Source organism: Bombyx mandarina, chromosome 10, assembly GCF_030267445.1.
Source record: "Bombyx mandarina strain Sakado chromosome 10, ASM3026744v2".
NCBI classification, from domain to species: domain Eukaryota; kingdom Metazoa; phylum Arthropoda; class Insecta; order Lepidoptera; family Bombycidae; genus Bombyx; species Bombyx mandarina.
Genome location: NC_143217.1, coordinates 13,361,941 through 13,382,789, shown reverse-complemented (window position 1 = coordinate 13,382,789; position 20,849 = coordinate 13,361,941). Strand labels below are relative to the sequence as shown.

General features: G+C 47.2%; 1 protein-coding gene across 1 annotated transcript in view; it reads left to right on the top strand.

Moving 5' to 3' along the window:
• Positions 1-20,849, top strand: part of Vps13D (vacuolar protein sorting 13D) — a 43,133-nt gene that overhangs the window by 565 nt on the left and 21,719 nt on the right. The window contains 36 exon segments of the mRNA XM_089730656.1: positions 390-580; positions 2,274-2,453; positions 2,819-3,070; positions 3,425-3,592; positions 5,061-5,214; positions 5,328-5,509; positions 5,692-6,056; positions 6,781-6,931; positions 7,550-7,728; positions 8,201-8,360; positions 8,440-8,608; positions 8,786-8,856; positions 8,858-8,928; positions 9,154-9,277; positions 9,740-9,873; positions 10,121-10,274; positions 10,348-10,526; positions 10,737-10,903; positions 11,242-11,574; positions 12,058-12,203; positions 12,632-12,773; positions 12,899-13,108; positions 13,386-13,557; positions 13,674-13,805; positions 14,123-14,285; positions 14,358-14,516; positions 14,996-15,148; positions 15,364-15,487; positions 15,840-15,976; positions 16,789-16,995; positions 17,294-17,485; positions 17,573-17,714; positions 17,904-18,168; positions 18,589-18,751; positions 19,284-19,482; positions 20,652-20,789. Of these exon segments, the coding sequence (XP_089586782.1) occupies positions 390-580; positions 2,274-2,453; positions 2,819-3,070; positions 3,425-3,592; positions 5,061-5,214; positions 5,328-5,509; positions 5,692-6,056; positions 6,781-6,931; positions 7,550-7,728; positions 8,201-8,360; positions 8,440-8,608; positions 8,786-8,856; positions 8,858-8,928; positions 9,154-9,277; positions 9,740-9,873; positions 10,121-10,274; positions 10,348-10,526; positions 10,737-10,903; positions 11,242-11,574; positions 12,058-12,203; positions 12,632-12,773; positions 12,899-13,108; positions 13,386-13,557; positions 13,674-13,805; positions 14,123-14,285; positions 14,358-14,516; positions 14,996-15,148; positions 15,364-15,487; positions 15,840-15,976; positions 16,789-16,995; positions 17,294-17,485; positions 17,573-17,714; positions 17,904-18,168; positions 18,589-18,751; positions 19,284-19,482; positions 20,652-20,789 (6,228 nt within the window).

Here is a 20,849-nt window from a genome sequence, read left to right as displayed (position 1 = left end):
ATAAATAATAGTGAAACGTAAAAAAATATATGTGGGAAATTTCATTTATGTACTTAGGAAAATAAAAAAAAATTGAGAGGTTCATTAATTATATTAAAAAAAATTGCTATTGACATACTGAAGACCGTTGAGGCTTTTCTGTACAGTGAATGCAACACACTTTTCCTAATAGCACCAATAATTCTGAAATCTCTCACTATTGAGGCAGTGCTATTACTATACTGAGTACATTGTTGCAACCATAATACTAAATTATTCTCTGAAAATGTGCTGTTTCTATTTAATTCAGATTTTACCACAAAAGTACATTTAAGGAATAATGAAGAATCAGATAATGATAAACAAAATAGTTAAATGAAATTTATGAGCAATTAAAATTGTGTTTTCAGGCAAAGTAGAGTTGGAAAATCTTCCTCTGAAGAAAGATGCTCTGCGTCACTTGGGTCTACCTGTGGAAGTCAAGGCTGGCTTCATTGGGAAGGTACAGCTTCAGATTCCAGTCCGTCAGATACGCTCAGCACCATGGGTTATTGCAATAGAAAAACTTTATTTGGTAGCAGCTCCTGTTAACCTTGATGAAGTGAGTAAATCTATTGTGATCTGTTGTGTTTATGTAAATATATAAAATGTAATGTACTTAAAAGACAAGAAACACATTTCAAAGTAAAATAGAATGTATGATAGGATACTATGATAAAAATGATGCCTGTTGAATCCAAGATAAGCAGAATATTTAAAGTCCTAACAAGCTAGAATATAAAGTTGAGGCAACATCAAAAGCTAACTTATAAATCAGTTATATGCCCAGCACCGGCAATGTGATTATAAAATTTTGTTAAATGTTATGAGTAATGGTTTTTTATTATTTATTGCTTAGATGGATGGACAATCTCACAGCCCACCTGGTGTAAAGTGGTCACTAGAGCCCATGGACATCTACAACATAAATGTGCCACCCATCTTGAGATATAAGCTCTAAGGTCTCAAGTATAGTTACAATGGCTGCCCTGCCCTTCAAAACGAAACACATTACTGTTTTACAGCAGAAATAGGCAGGGTGGTGGTACCTACCCTGGCGGACTCACAAGAGGTCCTACCACCAGTAATTACGCAAATTATAATTTTGCGGGTTTGATTTTTATTACACGATGTTAATACTTCACCGTGGAAGTCACTAGTGAACATTTGTTGAGTATGTATTTCATTACAAAAATTGGTACCCGCCTGGGATTCGAATACCGGTGCATCGCTCAACACAAATGCACCCGACGTCTTATCCTTTAGGCCACGACGACACAAAATAATAATGTAATAAAATCTCAACGGTAATTTAATGAAACTTTGGAAGTCAACAGTAAATATTTCGGTAGAAAAATTGTACCTAACTCAGGATTCTATTTTTGGAATTCAATACCTTAAAGTTAGTGCTAAGAAGTATCTTAGCTATTATGCTTGAAATTCTTTCAGGGAATGCAAAATTGTATTTTTACCACTCAAAGAAAAGATTTTACCACTCAAAATTGGTTAATCAAGTATCATTCAACAAAAATAGCTTTAAGTTAGAAAATGGAACAAAATAATAATTGGCCTAATTTACAAAACGATTATCAGTCAGGACGGGGAAATAGATTAGGAATCTAATCAAGCCCTTAATAAATTAAACCTTTCTGTTAGTCTTACAGACATCTTATCAGTATTTCCAGATTGATGCAACATTAAGCTGTTATGATTGATAATTTTGATATTATGTCACATGTCTGATAAGAGTTTCTAAACAAATTGTGTTGTTAAAATAGTTTTTATAGACACAATTTGGTTTAACTTCAAAGATAGGTTTTCTTGAGTCAAAAATGGTGAAAATGAGCGATTATGAAAATAAAGTATCCAAAGTAACAAATGTGACCCAAAAGTATTAGAAACACAGGCAATTGATATAATTAAATGCAAGATTAAACCATAACAATTGTTTTAGAAAATGGAAATGACTTATTTGTACAAGAAAAACTGTCAGATATGTCGATGTTACTTGATCTTCACAATCCCTGGTCCACCATAAAGCATTTGTGTGGTTCATAAGTTACTGAATGAGACGAACCTAAAAATAAATGTCAGTATCACAGGCGCCAAAATAGTCAGTGCTGCATAAAATTGGGCAGATGATCATTTAATTACTAAACATTTACTCAATTTAATCCATTTACTATATTATAACAAAATGTAAAATTTTCGAAGAACTAAATTATGAATGTTATTACATTACACATTGTAAACAGTGGGATAGTGAAGCAGAGGCTCATCATGCACATGAACGTAAAGTAGCCCTTCTAGACGCCCTGGAGGCTCAGTGGCGCGCCGAACACGAGGCCTCCGACGCTGGGTACTACGCCACCTCGTACTCCTCGTGGCTCAGCTATGGAACAGGACTTCTTGCAAATATTGTTGAAAATTTACAGGTCAGGGAAACAAAATATTTTCGGACTTTTTATATGTATTTTTTTTCTTTCGAGCCCTGGCCCAAACTGCCTACGAGGATCTTTACAAAATTCCGTGTTTTGTTTTTATGTAGATACTAGCTGACCCGGCAGACTTCGTAATGCCTTAATCGATAAATAAAAGACGAAAAACGGAAAAACAAAATTGTTACTTTTATTGAATTCCGAGCATTTTCATATTTATTTACCTTTTAAAACTTCTCTGAACTTCCACAAATCATTCAAGACCAAAATTAGTCAAATCGGTCCAGCCGTTCTCGAGTTTTAGCGAGACTAACGAACAGCAATTCAATGATAGCCTATAACAATGAATATTTTTGGTTCAGTTGAAGATAATCGATGTACACCTTCGATACGAAGACACGGTCACCTGCGGACGCGCTTTCGCATGCGGGCTGACTGCGCAGTCGCTGGCGGCCGAGAGCTGCGACGCCAGCTGGAAGAAATGGTTCTCGCTGCTCCCCGACCCCGAGGGTCGCTCGCACAAGCTGCTGGAGCTGCAGCAACTGGCGCTCTACTGGGATCCCATCAGTACGCCGTCCGCTATGCTTGCCGAACTTGGTATAGCTGAACTTACGGTTAGTTTTAAGAATAAGTAACATAACTCAACCCCTGTCGACTTCACTGGTAATGTAAGTGCTGCGAGCGGCCGGGGCTCCGGATACAATAATGAAGATACGTTCATTCACAGCTCTTCAATGTAAATTTAGGGGTAGCAATATGTTGTTGTTTCATCGGATCGTTTCTCTCCTCGTTGCTCTACGAGCTCTAGAATCGGACTTCTCGCGGCCCGCGCCCTTCGCGTCCGTAGCACAACTCCTAACACGCAATGATTGCGGTATTAATACGTAATAGGTCCTTCCCCAACGCTCTAAATAATTGGTAACTGTGCCTGGAACTTGGTAAATGTTTAACAAGTTGTTGTGGCGCAGGAGCGCATGCGCGAGACGTGGCGCGCGGGGCACGCGTACGTGCTGGCGCCCACGTCGGCGCGCGCCCGCGTGTGCCGCGAGCGCACGGAGCAGCCGCTGCGCTGCCGGGAGCGCCCGCGGCTCGCCTGCCAGCTCACCCTCGACACGGTGCTGCTCAACCTCACCTCGGTAACCAGCCGCTGCTGTCCTTTGATTATAACTAGTCAGGTCATAAGTATTGTCACACAGTAAAAACTTTTCTTTTAGAATGCTGGCCACAAAAAAGTTTATCGAATTCGAATTTCGCATTGTTCATGAAAATAAAAATGTATACTTTTAGAATTTAACTCATTTTTAAATATGGAGTGGACGCTTTAAGAAGACCGTGTTGCAGTTATTGCGTTGCATCGTTGCGGTTACGCGCCAATTCAAATTTTTAACATACTGAAAAATTTGAATATAACCAAAAGATTCGTTTATAGTACCATCAAACGATACAATGAAGACTCTAGTGTAGATGACAGGTCAAGAAGTGGTCGCCCTCGGTCTGTTAGGACTTCAGCAGTGATATAAGCTGTGAAGGCGCGAATTCAAAGAAATCCCAAACGTAAGCAGAAACTGTTGGCCCTTCAGATGGGGTTAAGCAGAACCACGGTGAAAAGGGTGTTAAATGAAGACTTAGGGCTTCGGGCATATCGAAGAAAAACAGGACATCGTTTGAATGCTCATCTAATGGACCTGAGACTGAAGAGATGCCGCGCTTTGTTGAAGCGGTACGCGGGAAAAAAATATCGGGAAATTCTTTTTTCACATGAAAAAATTTTTATCGTAGAAGAGAGCTACAACAAACAAAATGATAAGGTGTACGCACACAGTAGTGAAGAAGCGAGCAACCGTATTCCGCGTGTCCAACGAGGTCATTTTCCATCCTCGCTCATGGTATGGTTGGGAGTTTCTTATTGGAGCTTAACAGAGGTACATTTTTGTGAGAAAGGTGTAAAAACGAATGCAGTTGTGTATCAAAATACAGTCCTGGCGAACCTTGTGGAACCTGTTTCTCATATCATGTTCAATAACAGGCACTGGGTATCCCAACAAGATTCGGCGCCAGCTCATAGAGCGAAGAGCACACAAGACAAGACTGGCTGGTGGCGCGTGAAATCGACTTCATCCGGCACGAAGACTGGCCGTCCTCCAGTCCAGATTTGAATCCATTAGATTACAATATATGGCAACACTTGGAGGAAAAGGCGTGCTCAAAGCCTCATCCCAATTTGGAGTCACTCAAAACATCCTTGATTAAGGCAGCCGCCGATATTGACATGGACCTCGTTCGTGCTGCGATAGACGACTGGCCGCGCAGATTGAAGGCCTGTATTCAAAATCACGGAGGTCATTTTGAATAAACTTTAGTGTCATAAGAATCTATGTTTTGTTAAGTTCATTTTTGTATATTTGGTTACATAATGAATAAACTTGTTTCAATTATTTTACATTAAACATGTGACAGAATTTATGACCTGACTAGGTATAGACTGTTAATGTCGCGTTATCTGCTGTCCATTTGAAACCGAACCATTAAACCGTTTTTTATTTATGAGGTGGACACCTTACAACACTGCAATGTCTAGTACTCAGAAAATTGTGTTGTGCTTAGCGGCAGTACAGCGAGGCAGTCGGTTGCGCACTAGGGCTGGAGCGTATCGGGCGCGTGCGAGAGTTCCGCGCCCTCCGACCCTCCGTTCCAGTCAAGGGACACGTCAGAGACTGGTGGATCTATGCACTCTCCTGTCACATGCCACATAATAGATGTAAGTAACTTTTACACAAGATACCCAATAGCTTGAATGCCGTCCGTACTAAAGCAGACTCAGGTCTGGGCCGGATCCGTATATTATGTTGACTGACTGGGTGGGGCGCGCAGGGCGGCACCCGCGGCCCAGCTGGGCGGCGTGCGCCGGGCGGGCCCGCGCCGCGTGCGCGTACGTGCGCGTGTGCCTGCAGCTCGTGACGTCACCGGCCGCCGCGCTGCCGCCCGCGGACAAGGCCGCCAAGGACGACTTCGAGTGGAACACTCCGCTGCACGTACTCAAGCCGCTTCGGGAGGTACGCTGCTTTCAGAACGGTTTCAATCAGAACTCAACCCCAAAAACTTGTTTACAAAAACCTCTATCTCACCATAGCTCTATCCATAACTCTTGTACATAACCAAATGTTCAATAATAGTCTGAACCGCTGCTTCCAAACCTATAGAATAAAAATAGTAAGAATGAAATTATGTATCACAGATAGCCATGCGGAGCGTTCCGAAAACGACCCCTGTTTCCAGTCCAGACAGACCATCATCAGGACGCAGCATGTTGGTGCATTGGTTCCCGCAGTGGTGGGGCTGGTACAGCTCTCCCGCAGTCTCCACGGATACCACCACCACACCCGTCACGGCACCTTCAACCCCTACTCCTTCCACCCCTACCCCTATCCCCGCTCCTACATCGGCCCCCGCAGAGCTGGAAGAGGAGATACTTGATGTAATAGCGGACTCGCTCGAGAACAACACTCTACTGAAGAAAGATATGGTATTCGGGAAGTTTGATTTCGTGTTGAACAAAGGATCTTTTAATTTGTTAATGGACAGTGAAGACGGAGAGGAGAGGTGAGTCTTCACTTTTATAATTTAACATTCATTGTATTGGTCTAGACCTGTAGGCTCGGCCTAGACTGTAGGGTTTGCGAACTCATGGTCTAGTGTCAGTCCATGGTGTTAGTATTTAGTTAAAACCCAAGACGCCATGACGTTGACGATGCCGCCAACCAGGAGTCAGATGCGAAGTCCAATTGAGGTTACGACTATTCTACCATTCAGGTTGTATGTGAACCGTGTTCTGGTGTTGTTATTTGAAGGTTTACTTAATTGGGTGGTACACGTAATTGAGTCTGAGCAAACTAATCGATCCCCAACCGGGAATTGATACGGGACTTGCCCAACAAACACCCTATACTGCGAGGTACGATTTCAGAGTCAAAAATAATAGATAAATTAACGGGTAATTCCCACGGGGCTCCGGGACGCGCGCATTACCGACTCGATGGCGCATCCTTGACGGCTTGTCCGTTCCTCGTCTGCGAATAATGAAGTTTGTATCGTCTCCCGCGACGGCTCGACGTGTGCTGTGTGTGTATTATTGGACGATCCTTACGTGTAGTCCATTTGTTTTGTGTTGAAAAATAGAATTCTTGAAATTCATATAAATCTTAATGGGAAGACGGTACATAAGCTAAAACCGAGTATCACCAGTGCCACCTGAAGATTACGTACCGGTAGAGACAGCTGATGCGCATGTAGTTTTGTTGTGTAATGTCTATGTGGGCGTGTGCAGCGGCGTGGAGCTGGAGTTCGTGTGCGTGCGCGTGCAGACGGAGTGGAGGCCGCGGGGGGGCGCCGCGGGGGTGCACGTGTCCCTGGGGAGCCTGTGTCTCACGGAGCGGATCACGCCCGGGACGCTGTTCCCCGTCGTCTGTGCGCCTCAGGTGAACACTACACTTGACCACATGCAACTCCACTGTCGCCCTTGTCTACACTACGGATAATCCAGTGCTGATAGGCTATTAGAAAACTTCTCGGAAGCGAGGTGTAGATATTTCACAAAGTAGCGCGGGTCCGGCACGAGGTTTGAACTACATTATATGTGCAGGAATTGTTATTGGGACGTTAAGATTTCATACATGCATCGTAATTATTCGTTTACGTTATGGTAATTATTTATTACTATTGCATAGAAATTTCAGATGGATTCCCATTTCAATTGGTATTTCCACAAAAGAACTTCGAGTGAAATTGATTGCTTTTTGCTTAGATGCAGGGACGAATTCGCAGCCCACACGGTATTAAGCGGTTACCGGAGCTTATGAGATATCAAAACGTGAAAGCCGACACCCATAATGAAATTTGAGGTCTATATCTCGATTGTGTCGCAATTGCGTAAATTGTATTTTATGCGGTTTGATTTTGCATTAGACAATCTTCAAGATTATGAAATAAAAATCAATTAAGATTGAATCTTGTTCTCAAGAACCGTGTGTGTAATTAACTAATTTAGCTAAAAACGCTTATTAGCATTAAAAACTTATAATATTGTGTGACCGTAGGGTGTGATCCGCTCGGGGCTGAGTTCCCTGGGGGGGGCTAGTGCGGGGTACGCGGGGAGCGGGGCCTCATGGTGCCGTGCGCACGCCGCCCCCGCGCCCCCCGCGCCCCCTGCACACAGCGAGCCACTCTTCCAACTGGCGTATGAAAAGAAACCGATCGGACTCAACTGCGATTACAAGTCAGTGCCATTCTTTTTATTCCGTTCATAGAAAACTAGCCTTTATCCGCGTTTCATTAACGCCACTAATGAATTATATCGCTCGGGAAGAGTAGTTTTTCTGGATGAAAGGTGCCATATTTACTTTTCTGAACCCCCGATAATCTGTGTAGAAAGTTTTACAAGGATCAGCTGAGTAGTGAAGCCGTGAAAGCGTGACGTACACTAACATACAATAGTCACGTCGCCCAGCACAGTGCTTGGTGCTTGGTAAATCTATGGCAACGATAGCATTATTTGATTATGTTTAGTGATGTAAAGTATAAATACATATATAACATGTATTAGCTACCAATCCATTTACATTCTGACCGTCGGTCTAGCGAGCAGCCCTCCCGCTCGGTTGTCAATTTTCAATTCGTGGTTTCCACACTAACATGAAACAGATAGTGAATGTTTCCGTTACGTAGATGATCGGTTTGGCGCTCGGCAGGTTGTGGGTGAAGTCGGCGTCGCTGGAGGTGGTGTACTGCGAGGCGCTGGCTCGCTGGGCGCAGCGCTTCGCCCGGCGCGGCTGGGACGCCCGGCTGGCGCTGGACTCCACGCGGGCCACGCTCATCAACCACTTCGAGCACATGGTCCACGCGCATTCCGTACGCCACCGTTCCTGCTACCTGCTTGTATTCTAAGTCACTACATATACTTTATATATGGTATCATATATTTCCTCAGTCGGAACGCAGTTCCTGGCACGTGGAACTAGACATCTGGGCTCCTCAAATCCTGCTGGTGGAGCAGCTCTGCTCGCGGGACTCCGCCCTCCTGCTCGTGGACTTCGGTCGTTTGAGATTGGCTAATGCCAATCAAGACCTCACACATCATGCACCTGCTGATGATGAAGGTATGATTTGTTCATCATCTACGGATGTGAAACTACTTGTATAATATACTAAATATAAAATGTACTATACAAAAAACAAATTTTAATTATTTTATAATTATATTTATTAATATTATGAATTGTTTTAAACTATATCAGGATATCTATATAGTGTGTGCAACACATTTATTTTCCCAGAGATGTTCATGACGCCTTGCTCGACCCCCCCGGGCAGCCTGTTGTCCCCCGCGTCCCCCGAGCCGCCCGCGCCCCCCGGCCACCGCCCCCCCCGACCCCTCCGCGCTGCACCCCGACACGCTGCACGACAGTATCTACGACAGGTAGAGCAACGGCTGACTCAATTAACAGTTCGAATACATCTCCTAGTTACTTTTCTGATCTCGTGAAGAAACTCGTCTTAGCCCTATAGAAAAACCGGGGAGAGGTGTTAATTTCAGGGTGAGTGATTCAAGACCAAAATAATAATTGACATTCCAATGCGCACGCCGTGAGCGGCCCCGGGGTCAGGTCGCGCTGGACATTACTCCGCACGTGACCTTCCGCAGGTACAAGATAGAACTGAGCGAGCTGCAGATACTAGTGGGTCGAGTGCGGGACAACTGGAAGTACGCGCACACCAAGACCACCTCCTCGCTGCACCTGCTGGACCGGTTCAGCATATCTCTGCAGGTGAGGGGCGCGCTCCGCGGGGAACTCTGAGAACTATCGTTAGATTTTATCTGGCAAGTGATTTCTATAAATCACAGCTTTGGACATTCGTTTTCACACACGTCGTGATTTAACTCATGAATACAGCCAGTATTACATTTCACACGTCGAGTGCTCACTGCTCCTGCTCGCTCGCGAGCTCGTGACGTCGCCCATAAGGGGTCCATCCTGTGTGGCGCTGCTGGTGCTTCCTGATATATAAAAAAATGTGATCGAAATTTATATTCGACGTTGACATCGAAATTTACACAATCCAGTCATTTTTACACCGAAGTATCCGATTCCTAAACCGAAAGAGAAGTTGGTCCGGGCGGATACCACTGCCGCCGGCCCGAGCCCGCGGATGGCGACAAGCGCTTATCGCTGCTACTCCTGGACAGCAATGTGAAGGTTAACCGTTGTTTGCCGATGGGCATGTCGCAGGCGGAGCGGCGCGTGCTGGAGACCAGCGACCCCGTGTACCCGCGCGCCGCGCTGTGCGGCTCGCTGCCGGCCCTCGTGGCGCACCTCACCGAGCACAAGCTGTGCGCGCTGCGGGCTGTGCTGGCGCCGCTCAGGTACGGGCACACGCACGCACACGCACACGCACGCACGTACAGACACACACACACACGCGGTAGATATGGATGTGTTGAAGAAAATAATATTTTTAGAAAATTACAGGCATTTTTCTAGCCTAACCTAGGTTTTTCATATACTTTCTTTATTACATACATATCTAAAAAAAAATTTTTAACAAAAGTTTTGGTTTGATGATCAATTGTAATCGAAACTATGTTCTAAAATTTCAATATCACCTATTAGATCGGAAGATGCGCCAGCTCCTCAGGCTAGTCCGGCGACAGAGGACGACGACGAAGCCAGCGTCAGATCAGAAACCGATCGCTCCGAGAGCTCCTCACACAACAACTCCACTATCTTCATGCTGCAGTTTGCTGTGGATCAGATGTCGCTGGAGGTCACATACATTAACCTATAGTCCTGGTGTGGTCCACCCTCAGAGCAGCTCATTGAGAGATCGGTCGCCGCAGGTCCAGTCCCGCGGGCGCAGCATAGCCGAGGTGCAGGTCTGCGGGGTGAAGATGGCCGCCACGGCCAGGCCGCGCGACGTGAGCTTCTCGCTGTCTGTGCACTCCCTGCTGCTGGTGGACGCCCTGCAGACCTACGGGCCGGATTTCGAGCTGCTCGTGGCCAGCCACAAGCACGTGGGGTCAGTGGCCGTAGCGGCGCTTCTATTGCACTTGGCCGCTCGTTTCTGCGTGGCCACTAATCTTTTGTTGGACACATACACTTACTCCTACTGGTTTAGTAATTACTCCACGGTGCGACCGGCAGTGACCGATCGTGTGGAATTTGTTGAAGAATGTAATGTATTGAATTTATATTTCAATAAACAAAGAATGTTTATTTGTGTTACAAGGATGGACACGGCGTCGGGCAGCATCCGCGGCTCAGAGCCCACGTCCCCCACGTCCCCCACCTCCCCCACCTCGCCCGCGTCCCCCGCGCGTGCCCCCCGCCCCGCGCTCGCCCTGGCGCACCCGCACGTGCTGCACCACGCGCTGCACTCGCTCACCGCGGCTAGGGGTAAGCGCCTCTCTGCTCCTGCCGCACGTGCACTCGTGCACTCCGGCCCGAGAGAAGGTCAGGAGTTCAACGATACTAATGTCACATCGATCACATGTGTTGACAAGTGTGTTGCCGTATCGGCATTGTGATGAGCTCCACTTAACAGCAGACAGACTGTTTGGGAAATGCTATTAGTCTGAATTTGGATCGTCTCACTTTTGATAATTTTGCTTAAACCGTTAAAGGCGTTATTTTTGGAAAAAATGAAGTAGGTGTTGCTTACTAGCCGATCAGTACTATGACTTACTAGCTCTTTGATAATGATAATCAAATAACGGTCTGTGCTCAATGTTCAGGCACCGATGAACTGGACCGAGCTAGCCCAGCACCGAGCTGGCTGACAGGCGACAATGGAAACTTCAACAACTGCGGCTTCGGACCTATTTGGAGTACCACTGAGAGCTTTGGAGAGAGTAACGGTTGGGGCAACTGGCCCGGCTCCGGTAATGCTGAGAACTCTTGGGGGAACACGAGTTCCGCTTGGGGGGCCACCGGCCTCGGGTGGGGTGCTGCCGGACTGGTGGATGATGAAGCACTTATCGCTGTCGACTTGTGCTTGGTTAAAGGCGAAGGGGATTCTGAAGACTTGAGAATCGCCAACATTTTGTTCAATAATTTGGACATTATTGGTAAGGATGTTTTCATTTTATATTTAAATAATGTACATTTAACATGTCCTGCAACTGTACTCGAAAATGAAGACAGGTCGTCTAGCCTGTCGCCTGCGCTGCGGCAGGGGCATGTGGGACATGGAAGCGCTAAAAATAAATTTCACAATTCATATTCTATTGAAATGCTTGCGCTGCGTACGACTTTTTAAATTCAAGTGATGGACAGAGTTAGCGCCGCCCCCCGGGGGCAGGGGGCGGCGCCCGCAGTGGGACCGCACCTAACGACACTCGCCCGCAACTAGTACTAGTAGATTAGCTAGTGTATTAATATTGGTTTTCACTTGAAACTTGTAGTTTATTCCCGTGTCGGCTTCATACTCTCTTCTTTCAGATTCTTTTCAGTGGTGGAATTGTATTTCCATTTAGTAAAGACTATTCGAAAGTGAAAAATATTTTTGATTTACATTTTATCAGTGACCATTTTGACATGTATATTTATAGCTAATCAAGAAACTATAGTCGAGTTAATCGGGTTTGCTCAGCGCGTGATGGGTCCCAAGACCAGCAAGACGCAAGGGGACGTCGACGAAACCCGACCAGAGCCCGCCGCCGCGCACGCCGGCCCTCCGCCCGACGACGCGCCCAAGGTGCAACAACGTCACTTGTATTACTTGTAGCGATCCCGCAGGTAGCGGTGCTGTGTGCTGCAGTCACACAACGCTGTGTGCACATCTAACCATGAAACAAATAATTAAGGGTCACATTGTATAAGTGTTAAACTTAGGTACGGAATAATATTTGTTTGAATAGCTGTGCCGACCCCGCACAGTGGAGTGAGGGCAGACGGGAGAAGAACTACCATTAGTCGATGAACGCATAGTCCGCTTGTCTCATGTGGTATATGGTGCTAATATGTCGCCGTCGATTTTCTCTTCTCAAATGACGTTTGATGTCATAGAGCTTTGAGAAAATCGTGGAAGCGAGTTTATTTTAGAGTAGAATAATAGGTGGCTAAAGTTAAGTTCGGAGAGTCATCGCGAGTGCAGGGCGCTTATATGTGTGTATCGATCTGTAGAGAGAAGTGCGCACAGAGATAACGTTTGACTTCCACCGGCTGGGCGTGCTGCTGCTGCGCGCCGCCCTGCACGACGGCGCCGTGGTGGCCAGGAAGATAGCCACCGCCACTCTCAGCGAGGCCAAGATACAAGCCACTTTAGGTAACTTAGTCAAATTGAATAAGCTGACCTGAAATGCGAGCTTTTATTTATTGCCTGTAAAAGTTGTGGAATTTTAATTCAATTATGAGCTTCAATCGGTTCAGTCCTCCCAATATAACGTACAGACGCGAGCCGCGTGTCCGTGGGCGGGTCCCTGGGCGGCGTGCAGGTGGTGTCGCTGTGCGAGCGCAGCGTGCACGCGCGCGTGCTGTCCGCCGGCCGCGCCCCCCCGCCCCCCGCCGCGCCCGCGCCCCCCGCGCCGCCCGCGCCGCCCGCCCGCGCGCTGCTGTTCGACGTGGAGCGGTCGCTGGGCCCGCGAGCCGCCGACACGACAGGTAGCCCCCGGTCCCCCCGCATCTGTCAGTCTTGCCGTTTCAACTTGCTTTCATTCAGTTCGGTTAATATATTTATAAAGACCGAATCCGCCGCAAAGTTGAAATATAAACTGGATTTTCAGAACACAAGAATCCATTAAAATAATAAACTGTAATTGATTATATTGTGTAAATGGCTTCAATGTAATTTAAAAAAATTTAATTCTTTGTTCTTCTGCACTATAAACTTCGTCCGTCGCGACGTCACTATGTCGTACAAATGTTTGCATGTGTGGAGTGGTGGAGGTGCGCGTGAGCGTGCAGGTGGCGCGGGTGTGGTACACGCACTCCAACGCGCTGCTGCTGGAGCTGAGGTCGTGCCTCACGGAGTTCAAGCAGTACCTGTCCAACCTGGCGCGCTCCATCCGAGCCGCCGCCGCCGACATGGCCATAGGGCTCGTGCACCCGAGGTAGGGGTCAAATTGTATATTTGTGGCAAAACTTGTGGCTTTGATTCCCACATGAGTCTGAGTGAAATCTGGTTTATATAATGAAACTATATTTTGCCACGTGTATTTTCTCTCAGAGGGGAGTCGTTGTATTCCAACCCGAAGCTGTCCCAGTCGACAGAGGGCGTGTCTCCGAGACGGCGCACCGCCAGCACCGGCACCTCGCTGGACGAGCCCCCAGACCTCACGTCCGACAGCGTCATGCTGAGGTAGCCATTGTGAACTACAAACCATACAGTTGTCGGCGCTCCTCCAGATACTGCATTATTTGCATTTTTTAATCGCGAGTTTGTTTAATTTTATATCGCGGTAACACTAAAGTTAGTGTGACACATCCGCCACTATTCTTTCACTAGTAGACATTGATCCAGTTAATGTTTCTATTAATTATTAATACTCAAATTTTGTTGACGATTTTGTAATAAATACAGTGATACTGATAGATGTAGTAGTACGTTAGAATAGTAGTAATTGTGTAGTTTCTATATGAGAGCAGTGCAGGAGTACAGGGCGCGGAGTGTTGCAGCGTGAGCGTGGAGCTGGAGTCGCCGGTGGTGGTGGTGCCGGTGTCGGCGGAGAGCAGCGCGGTGCTGGTGGCGCACCTGGGCCGGATGAGCCTCGCCAACCGGCCCGGCCCGCCCGCGCACACCGCCTACACCGTGCGCCTGCGAGACATCGCCCTGGCCACGGTACGGAGCCGCGCCCACTGCCCGCCGTGTCGCGCGGGCGTGAGTGTGATGCGATGTGTGGTTGGTTGGCAGCTGGACGTGGCGGAGAAGCTGAAGCACCGGCCGCTGACCGCCGAGAGCATGGAGGACACGTACGACGTGTCGGCCGGCAAGCCCGTGCTGCACGACACCGCGCTGCAGCTGACCCTGGACTACTGCAACAAGGAACTCGACGGGGAAGTCGTCTACCAGGTACAGATGCAACGCAACCTTACTCGAATGTCCAGCCTCCACAAAATATCTGTTTAATTTTTTTTAATCTCACTCTCACTCTCACATATAGGCGTGCAGTGGCACTCACTTGCCCCTTGTGTCCGTTCTCTACAAGCTCGGGTAATTGCTTAACACATAGGACGTTGCCAGCTTGTTTGCTTTTCGAAATCTATTCTAATTGACTGCACGCTTGGCGTCGACGGGAGCTCACCTCAATACTAACACGTTCGGAATACCTTCTTAAACATCATTTCTGAGCTGACTGTGGAAGCTCATATTAGTCATGCCTGTAATCCACGAAACCAGCGAGTGATTTTCATCGCCCTGAGCAAAAGGCGCGCGATGTTCTTCGTGTTAGCATGTTTTAATTCTTCACAATAGAATTAAAGGCTTGTACAGCTGACGGCACCTAAACTAGCGGAATATCGCTATAGTTGAGTTATTGTGTCTGTGTGCAGTGTGAAGTGACCGGGAAAATAGTGGAGGGACTACAGCTGTCCGCGTGTCGCGAGCAGTACGAGCAGCTGCTGCAGGCGCTGTCCTCCGCGGCCGGGCCCCCCGCGCCGCCCCCCGCGCCCTCGCACCAGCCCCCCGCGCACGGACTGCACGACGTGAGCGACCCAGCTTTCATACTTCCTTTTACAATTAGTTTAACCTTAGGTTGCTGTATGGTACAAGCATCTAGTGTGTACAAACTATTTAAATAATAGTTAAAAAATAGTTTGTGTTCATCTCTGGTTAGCAGCATGCCAGCCGGCGGCTCTCGAAGGGTATGGCGTTCAACGGAACAAAACTCATAGTGATTTATTTTTGTATTGTTGCACAGGGCGGGTCGGTGGTGGAGGGCGCGGTCCCCACGCTGCGGCTGGACCCCGCGGTGCGCGCGGCGGTGCTGGCCGTCCCGCGCCCCGCCAGCGCGCCGCCCGCTCCGCACTTCATCCCGCTCATCGGTGATTACTTCATGCCGTTCAACCTTTTTTTTTCATTTTCATTCATCAAATTTATTAAACAGTCGAACTGGGATAACGAAGTTAAAGGGACCGCAAAATCTTCGCTTTTGGAGATTTCGCACTATTGCTAATTCGTAAATTTTATCGAATATGTTTATTAAAATACCAGCCCGACGTTCACTCTTAAACATTACTTTCCCAACTAAAATAAGACGCCCACGTGCGTCTCAGCTTGCATTGAGTCAGTGGACGAATAATCAGAACAGTAGTCATCATAAAAATAAGAAAATGTCTAAAAGCGAACATGTCTTGTGTTTAAACAAATAAATATATATGTCCCGTGGTGGTGCAGTCCGCGCGGAGGTGCCGGCGCTGAGCGTGCGGCTGCGCGCCGACGTGGGGGAGGGGGAGCGCAGCCTGGTGGAGCTGTCGGTGCAGCAGCTCGCGCTGCACTACCGCCGCGCGCGCCCGCACCACACCGCGCTGCAGGTGCGCCCGCAGCCGACCTACTAACTAGAACTTTATCAAATACTAGCGGCCCGCTCCGGCCCCGCTCGGGCCTTTAACAAAAATTTCAACGTTATTTGTTTTTTTTTAATTTTTTAAAATGAAAGAACACTTATTGCGGCATAACTATAATAGTTAGACATATGCGGTCACGACACTTTTTGTAAATAATAATGTGTTCTACAAAGTCGTAGTACATTATATTATTCAATCATCAATAGGTTTCGCAGGGCACGCGATGTAAAAAATATTTTAGGTAATTTTTTTACACCTTGGGTTACATTATTGGAGTTTTAGTAAAGATCCCTAATTTTTTTTCAAAAAAGATTATATGTCACTCGTGAATAGTGTACCTTCCAAACAGTGAAAGAATTTTTCAAATCGGTTCAGTAGTTTCGGAGCTTATTCAATACAAACAAACAAATCTTTCGCCTTTATAATATTAGTATAGACAAATGTTACATAGAATGACATGTGACGTCACTGCCAGTGTAAGGACAGAGCCGAGTGGCGTCGCTACATCGCTCTAGAACTAAAGTTGAAGCTGTTTCCGGAAGGCTTCAGTGTACTAGTTGTTGCTGGTGTGCATATAGTGTACGCAACCAATGTATTCGTATCCAATCAATTGGACGTACGAACGTCGCTATTATGAATAAGTAATATTTTGTTTTTGCTTAGAGAATAAAATAAGCAATGTCATATTGAAATCGATGGGATTATTTTTGTCAAAAATAGGAATGTGATATTTGTTTAATAGAGAATAATATTTACTTAAATAAAATGTAATTATCTAGGTCCGCCTGCAAGGTGTCCGCATGGAGGACCTGGTAGCGGGGCGGGACCCGCGGCATCGCCTGCTGTTGCAGTCGCACGTGGGACGCGCGCCCCCCGGCCCCCGCACGCGCGCCCGCTCCGTGCCCCCCGCGCCCGCCCCGCCCCGCCCGCCGCGCGCCCCGCGCCCCCGCTCGCTGTCCCCGGGGACCACGCTCGACCAGTCCCCGGTACGTCGACACGAGCGCACGTAGTGCGAACATACAGCAGCGCTCAAGACTATTATATTTTGACAACATAAAATTCATAAATATTTCTCAAAACATCAAAATAGAAAACGGACAGTGTCGGTATCGTGGAGAGCTGGGTGACTGCGAGTATTTGAATGTCAGATTTCGATTTGTTTGTGTGTCGACAAACATCACTACTAGAGTGCTCACAAGTATGGGACACGCAGTTAGCTCCGTGAACTGGTAGATTCGTTTTAGTTTAGGTTTATATAATGTTTCAACAAACATTTTCTTGTAGGAAAAAGACAAGGCAAAGAAGCAGGAAAATAAATGTGGAGCCACGCCTCCTTGTTCGCCCGAAGGAGAGGGAGATACAGAAAACGACGCGCAGTTTGACGACTCTCCGTCGTCCGACGACGACAACCTGGTCTGCGTGTCCGTGCACACCACGGACCCCGAGCATCCAGAGTTCGAGACCAAATATCAGAAGGCAAATTCCATGACCACTAATTAATTTGACGAACACGCACTTAAGTCGTAGGACCGTAAAAACATTGTAAATTTCCCTCCGCCACAGGTATCTAAGCTGACAACGGTGGAATTCAACAGTCTCAACCTGGTCATCAACATCGACAGTTGGGTGGCCGTCCTCGACTTCTTCGGCATCGCGGGAGACGACGACCCCCCGCCAGGGCCGCCACAGGACGACCCGCAGACCGGTGAGATCCGACACAGCAATCTGCGACACGACCACTATCTATTGCTCTTTCATGATACTTCAATGTTAGTCGCTACAGATGCACGAGAACTACGCACAGACAAGTACCGCCATGGAGCAACGATTATCTTTTGTACTATAACACAATAAAGTATTCAGTATCAGACATAACAAATGAATTGTCTCCCAGTGGAGTCGGAGAGCGCGGCGGGCACGGTCTCACAGACGGACGTGTCCGTGAGGTCGCTGTCCGTGGTGGTGGTGGGGGGGCGCGGGGAGACGTGTCGTGCGCTGCTGTGCCGCGTGAGGCTGCAGGCCACCGCCACCGGCCTCACGCGCCAGCTGCGGGGGCGCCTCGCCGCGCTCTGTCTGCAGGACCTCACGCCTCATGCGCCGCTCTGGAGGAATCGGCTGCGGACCCACGCCACGCCGGCACTCTCCTTCCACTACCGCAGGTACCTCTGCCGCACTTCATTATACTTCGGGACAACAATGGGAAGGTCCCGTCCCCCCGTAACACGAGGGGCGGTAACGGCAACCCTATACCTATTAAAGCCTTCGTCAAACAGAACGCGTACTTAGCGCGCGTCAGAGCGCTAAACTAACGCCGCGCTATGACGCCGAGATGTGTTGTACTACTATGGTAACATACCGTCACACAGAGCGCCAGCGCTACAAGCGCTATAGCGCTGGCGCTCTGTTTGACGGTATGTTACCACAGTAGTACATCACATCTCGGCGTCATAGCGTAGCGCTTTGACGCGCGCTAATTACGCGTTCTGTTTAACGAAGCCTTAAGTGTGTATTCGTGTCCGGGAGCCGACCCCGCGCGCAGGGAACAGTAGCACGAAGCTAACTGGTGACTGCGCCCGCAGGCTGAGCGGCGCGGAGGCTGCGCAGGCGGGCCACGACTCCAGCCTCAGCGTGGAGCTGGGCGCGGTCACGTACGTGCACACCAAGAGGTTCGTGCACGAGCTGCAGACCTTCGCCGCAGAGTTCAGTCTGTTGCGCCGCGTCATCATGCAGGCCAGGCTTAAGGTGAGGGGACACAGCGGGATGTTCAAATTCAACCTTAAAGGTACATACATATTAGGGAAGGTCTATGAGGTTGGTACCGCACCTCACTTGTATGTCCTTGTCCATAGTTTTACACAGATTTTGAAAGTTTTTCACTTTAATGATATAGATTTTTTTAACACGTCAACATTGTTTTTTATATTAAATTTTATTTTAATTTATAATCCGAAAGCAGTATTATCGATCTTTAAGCAGTATCAGAAATGGTTAAAATGACTTTATCGGTTTAACCTAGGGTATTTTATCTTCATGTTACAACCATAGACCATTCACTATAGTTTCCACTTTCCACACACCTCTTAGGAAGTTTTATTCTCATTCATTTTTATTTAAAAAAAGTCTAATAGAATTTTAAGGTCAATAATTGTAATTACAATAAATTTTAAAGTACAATAAAACAAGGAATTTAAAATTGTAAATGAATGCATGTGGTATTAGGACGGTGTTACACATATAATGGTGTAGGTAGCGAGACAGTCGTGTGGGTCCCCAGGTGTCCCCCCCCGAGCGGCGGGACCGCGCGGCGCGGGTGCGGGTGCGGCTGCGCGCGGCGGCGCCCACCATCGTGGTGCCGGTGTCCGGGCGCAGCGCCCGCGCGCTCACCGCCCGCCTGGACGCGCTGGAGCTGGACACCGCCTTCCGCCGCGCCGGCCAGCCCGGCACCGTGTCCGCGCTCCGGGACGCCGACGCCAGTGAGTCCAGCCATTCAGTACAGATGACAAAAAAATAGTATTTTTTATAAAAGTCAATAATCACAGTAACGGAACAACTGAGTAAAAACAAATTGTAGTGGTCGGGGCGCGCACCCACATACCCCATTAAATCAAATAATATACAACTAACAATAAAGTAGTAGTAGTAGATTTATTTTTCCAAATGGAAAAGCATATGTATCATACCATACAGCCTAATCTTTTATATATTTTATTTTATTTTATGAAATATGATACTATGAAATGAAATGAAGTTGATTAATATATGAAACGTGGCATGAAATGAAATGAGATGAGATATAATGTGGGATATTTTTATGGAAAATGATATTTTTTTTTTTTTTTTTTTTTTTTTTTTTTTATTGCTTAGCTGTGTGGACGAGCTCACAGCCCACCTGATGTTAAGTGGTTACTGGAGCCCATAGACATCTACAACGTAAATGCGCCACACACCTTGAGATATAGTTCTAAGGTCTCAGTATAGTCACAACGGCTGCCCCACCCTTCAAACCGAAACGCATTACTGCTTCACGGCAGAAATAGGCGGGGCGGTGGTACCTACCCGTGCGGACTCACAAGAGGTCCTACCACCAGTAATTACGCAAATTATAATTTTGCGGGTTTCATTTTTGATAATATGAAGTGAAATGAAATGAAGATGATTAATTTGAGACATCAATCAACTAGGATGAAATTAAATGAAATGAGATGAGATGATATGGGATGAAATATAATCTCAGTAAAATGGTGGTCATTTACTGAGATTTTTTTAATGGACTTTTTGGAGGATCCCGAGAAGTTACGTCCAGCGGCTTTGTTTCATTTTCCCACATTTGTGCACTGTCACAGATATTAAACAGTTAATAAACCACCGTTATTACACATTTAAACCTGAAGAAACACTAAATAGACAAAATAAAACAAATCACACAACTTCACTCCTTGCTTTCCCGCCAAAAAGTCCCCCAAACGATAAAATTTATCAAATTATTAACAATGATAATTACGACAGCAATGCAGATTGACTTATGTCAGAATGTATGAATCGTAGATTGTAGCTTCCGTTCAGTTACACTTGGCGTGCCCACACGTGGCTCGGTGTCTTACCACCCGTGCCGAGGTGACGATGAGATGTTGGTTGCATCAAGGTGAGCGCGAGCTGTTGGAGGTGCGCACCGTGAAGCTGGAGGGGCTGTCGCTGCGGTGCGGCCGCGGGCCCCAGCTGCTGCAGGCGCCGGCGCAGCTGCTGCTCTGCATCGAACGGAACCTCGACCCCACACACAACGGTAACCGTACAACACATTGGTATCACAACTCAGCGAGGCTCTCCTGACACAAAGTGCTTA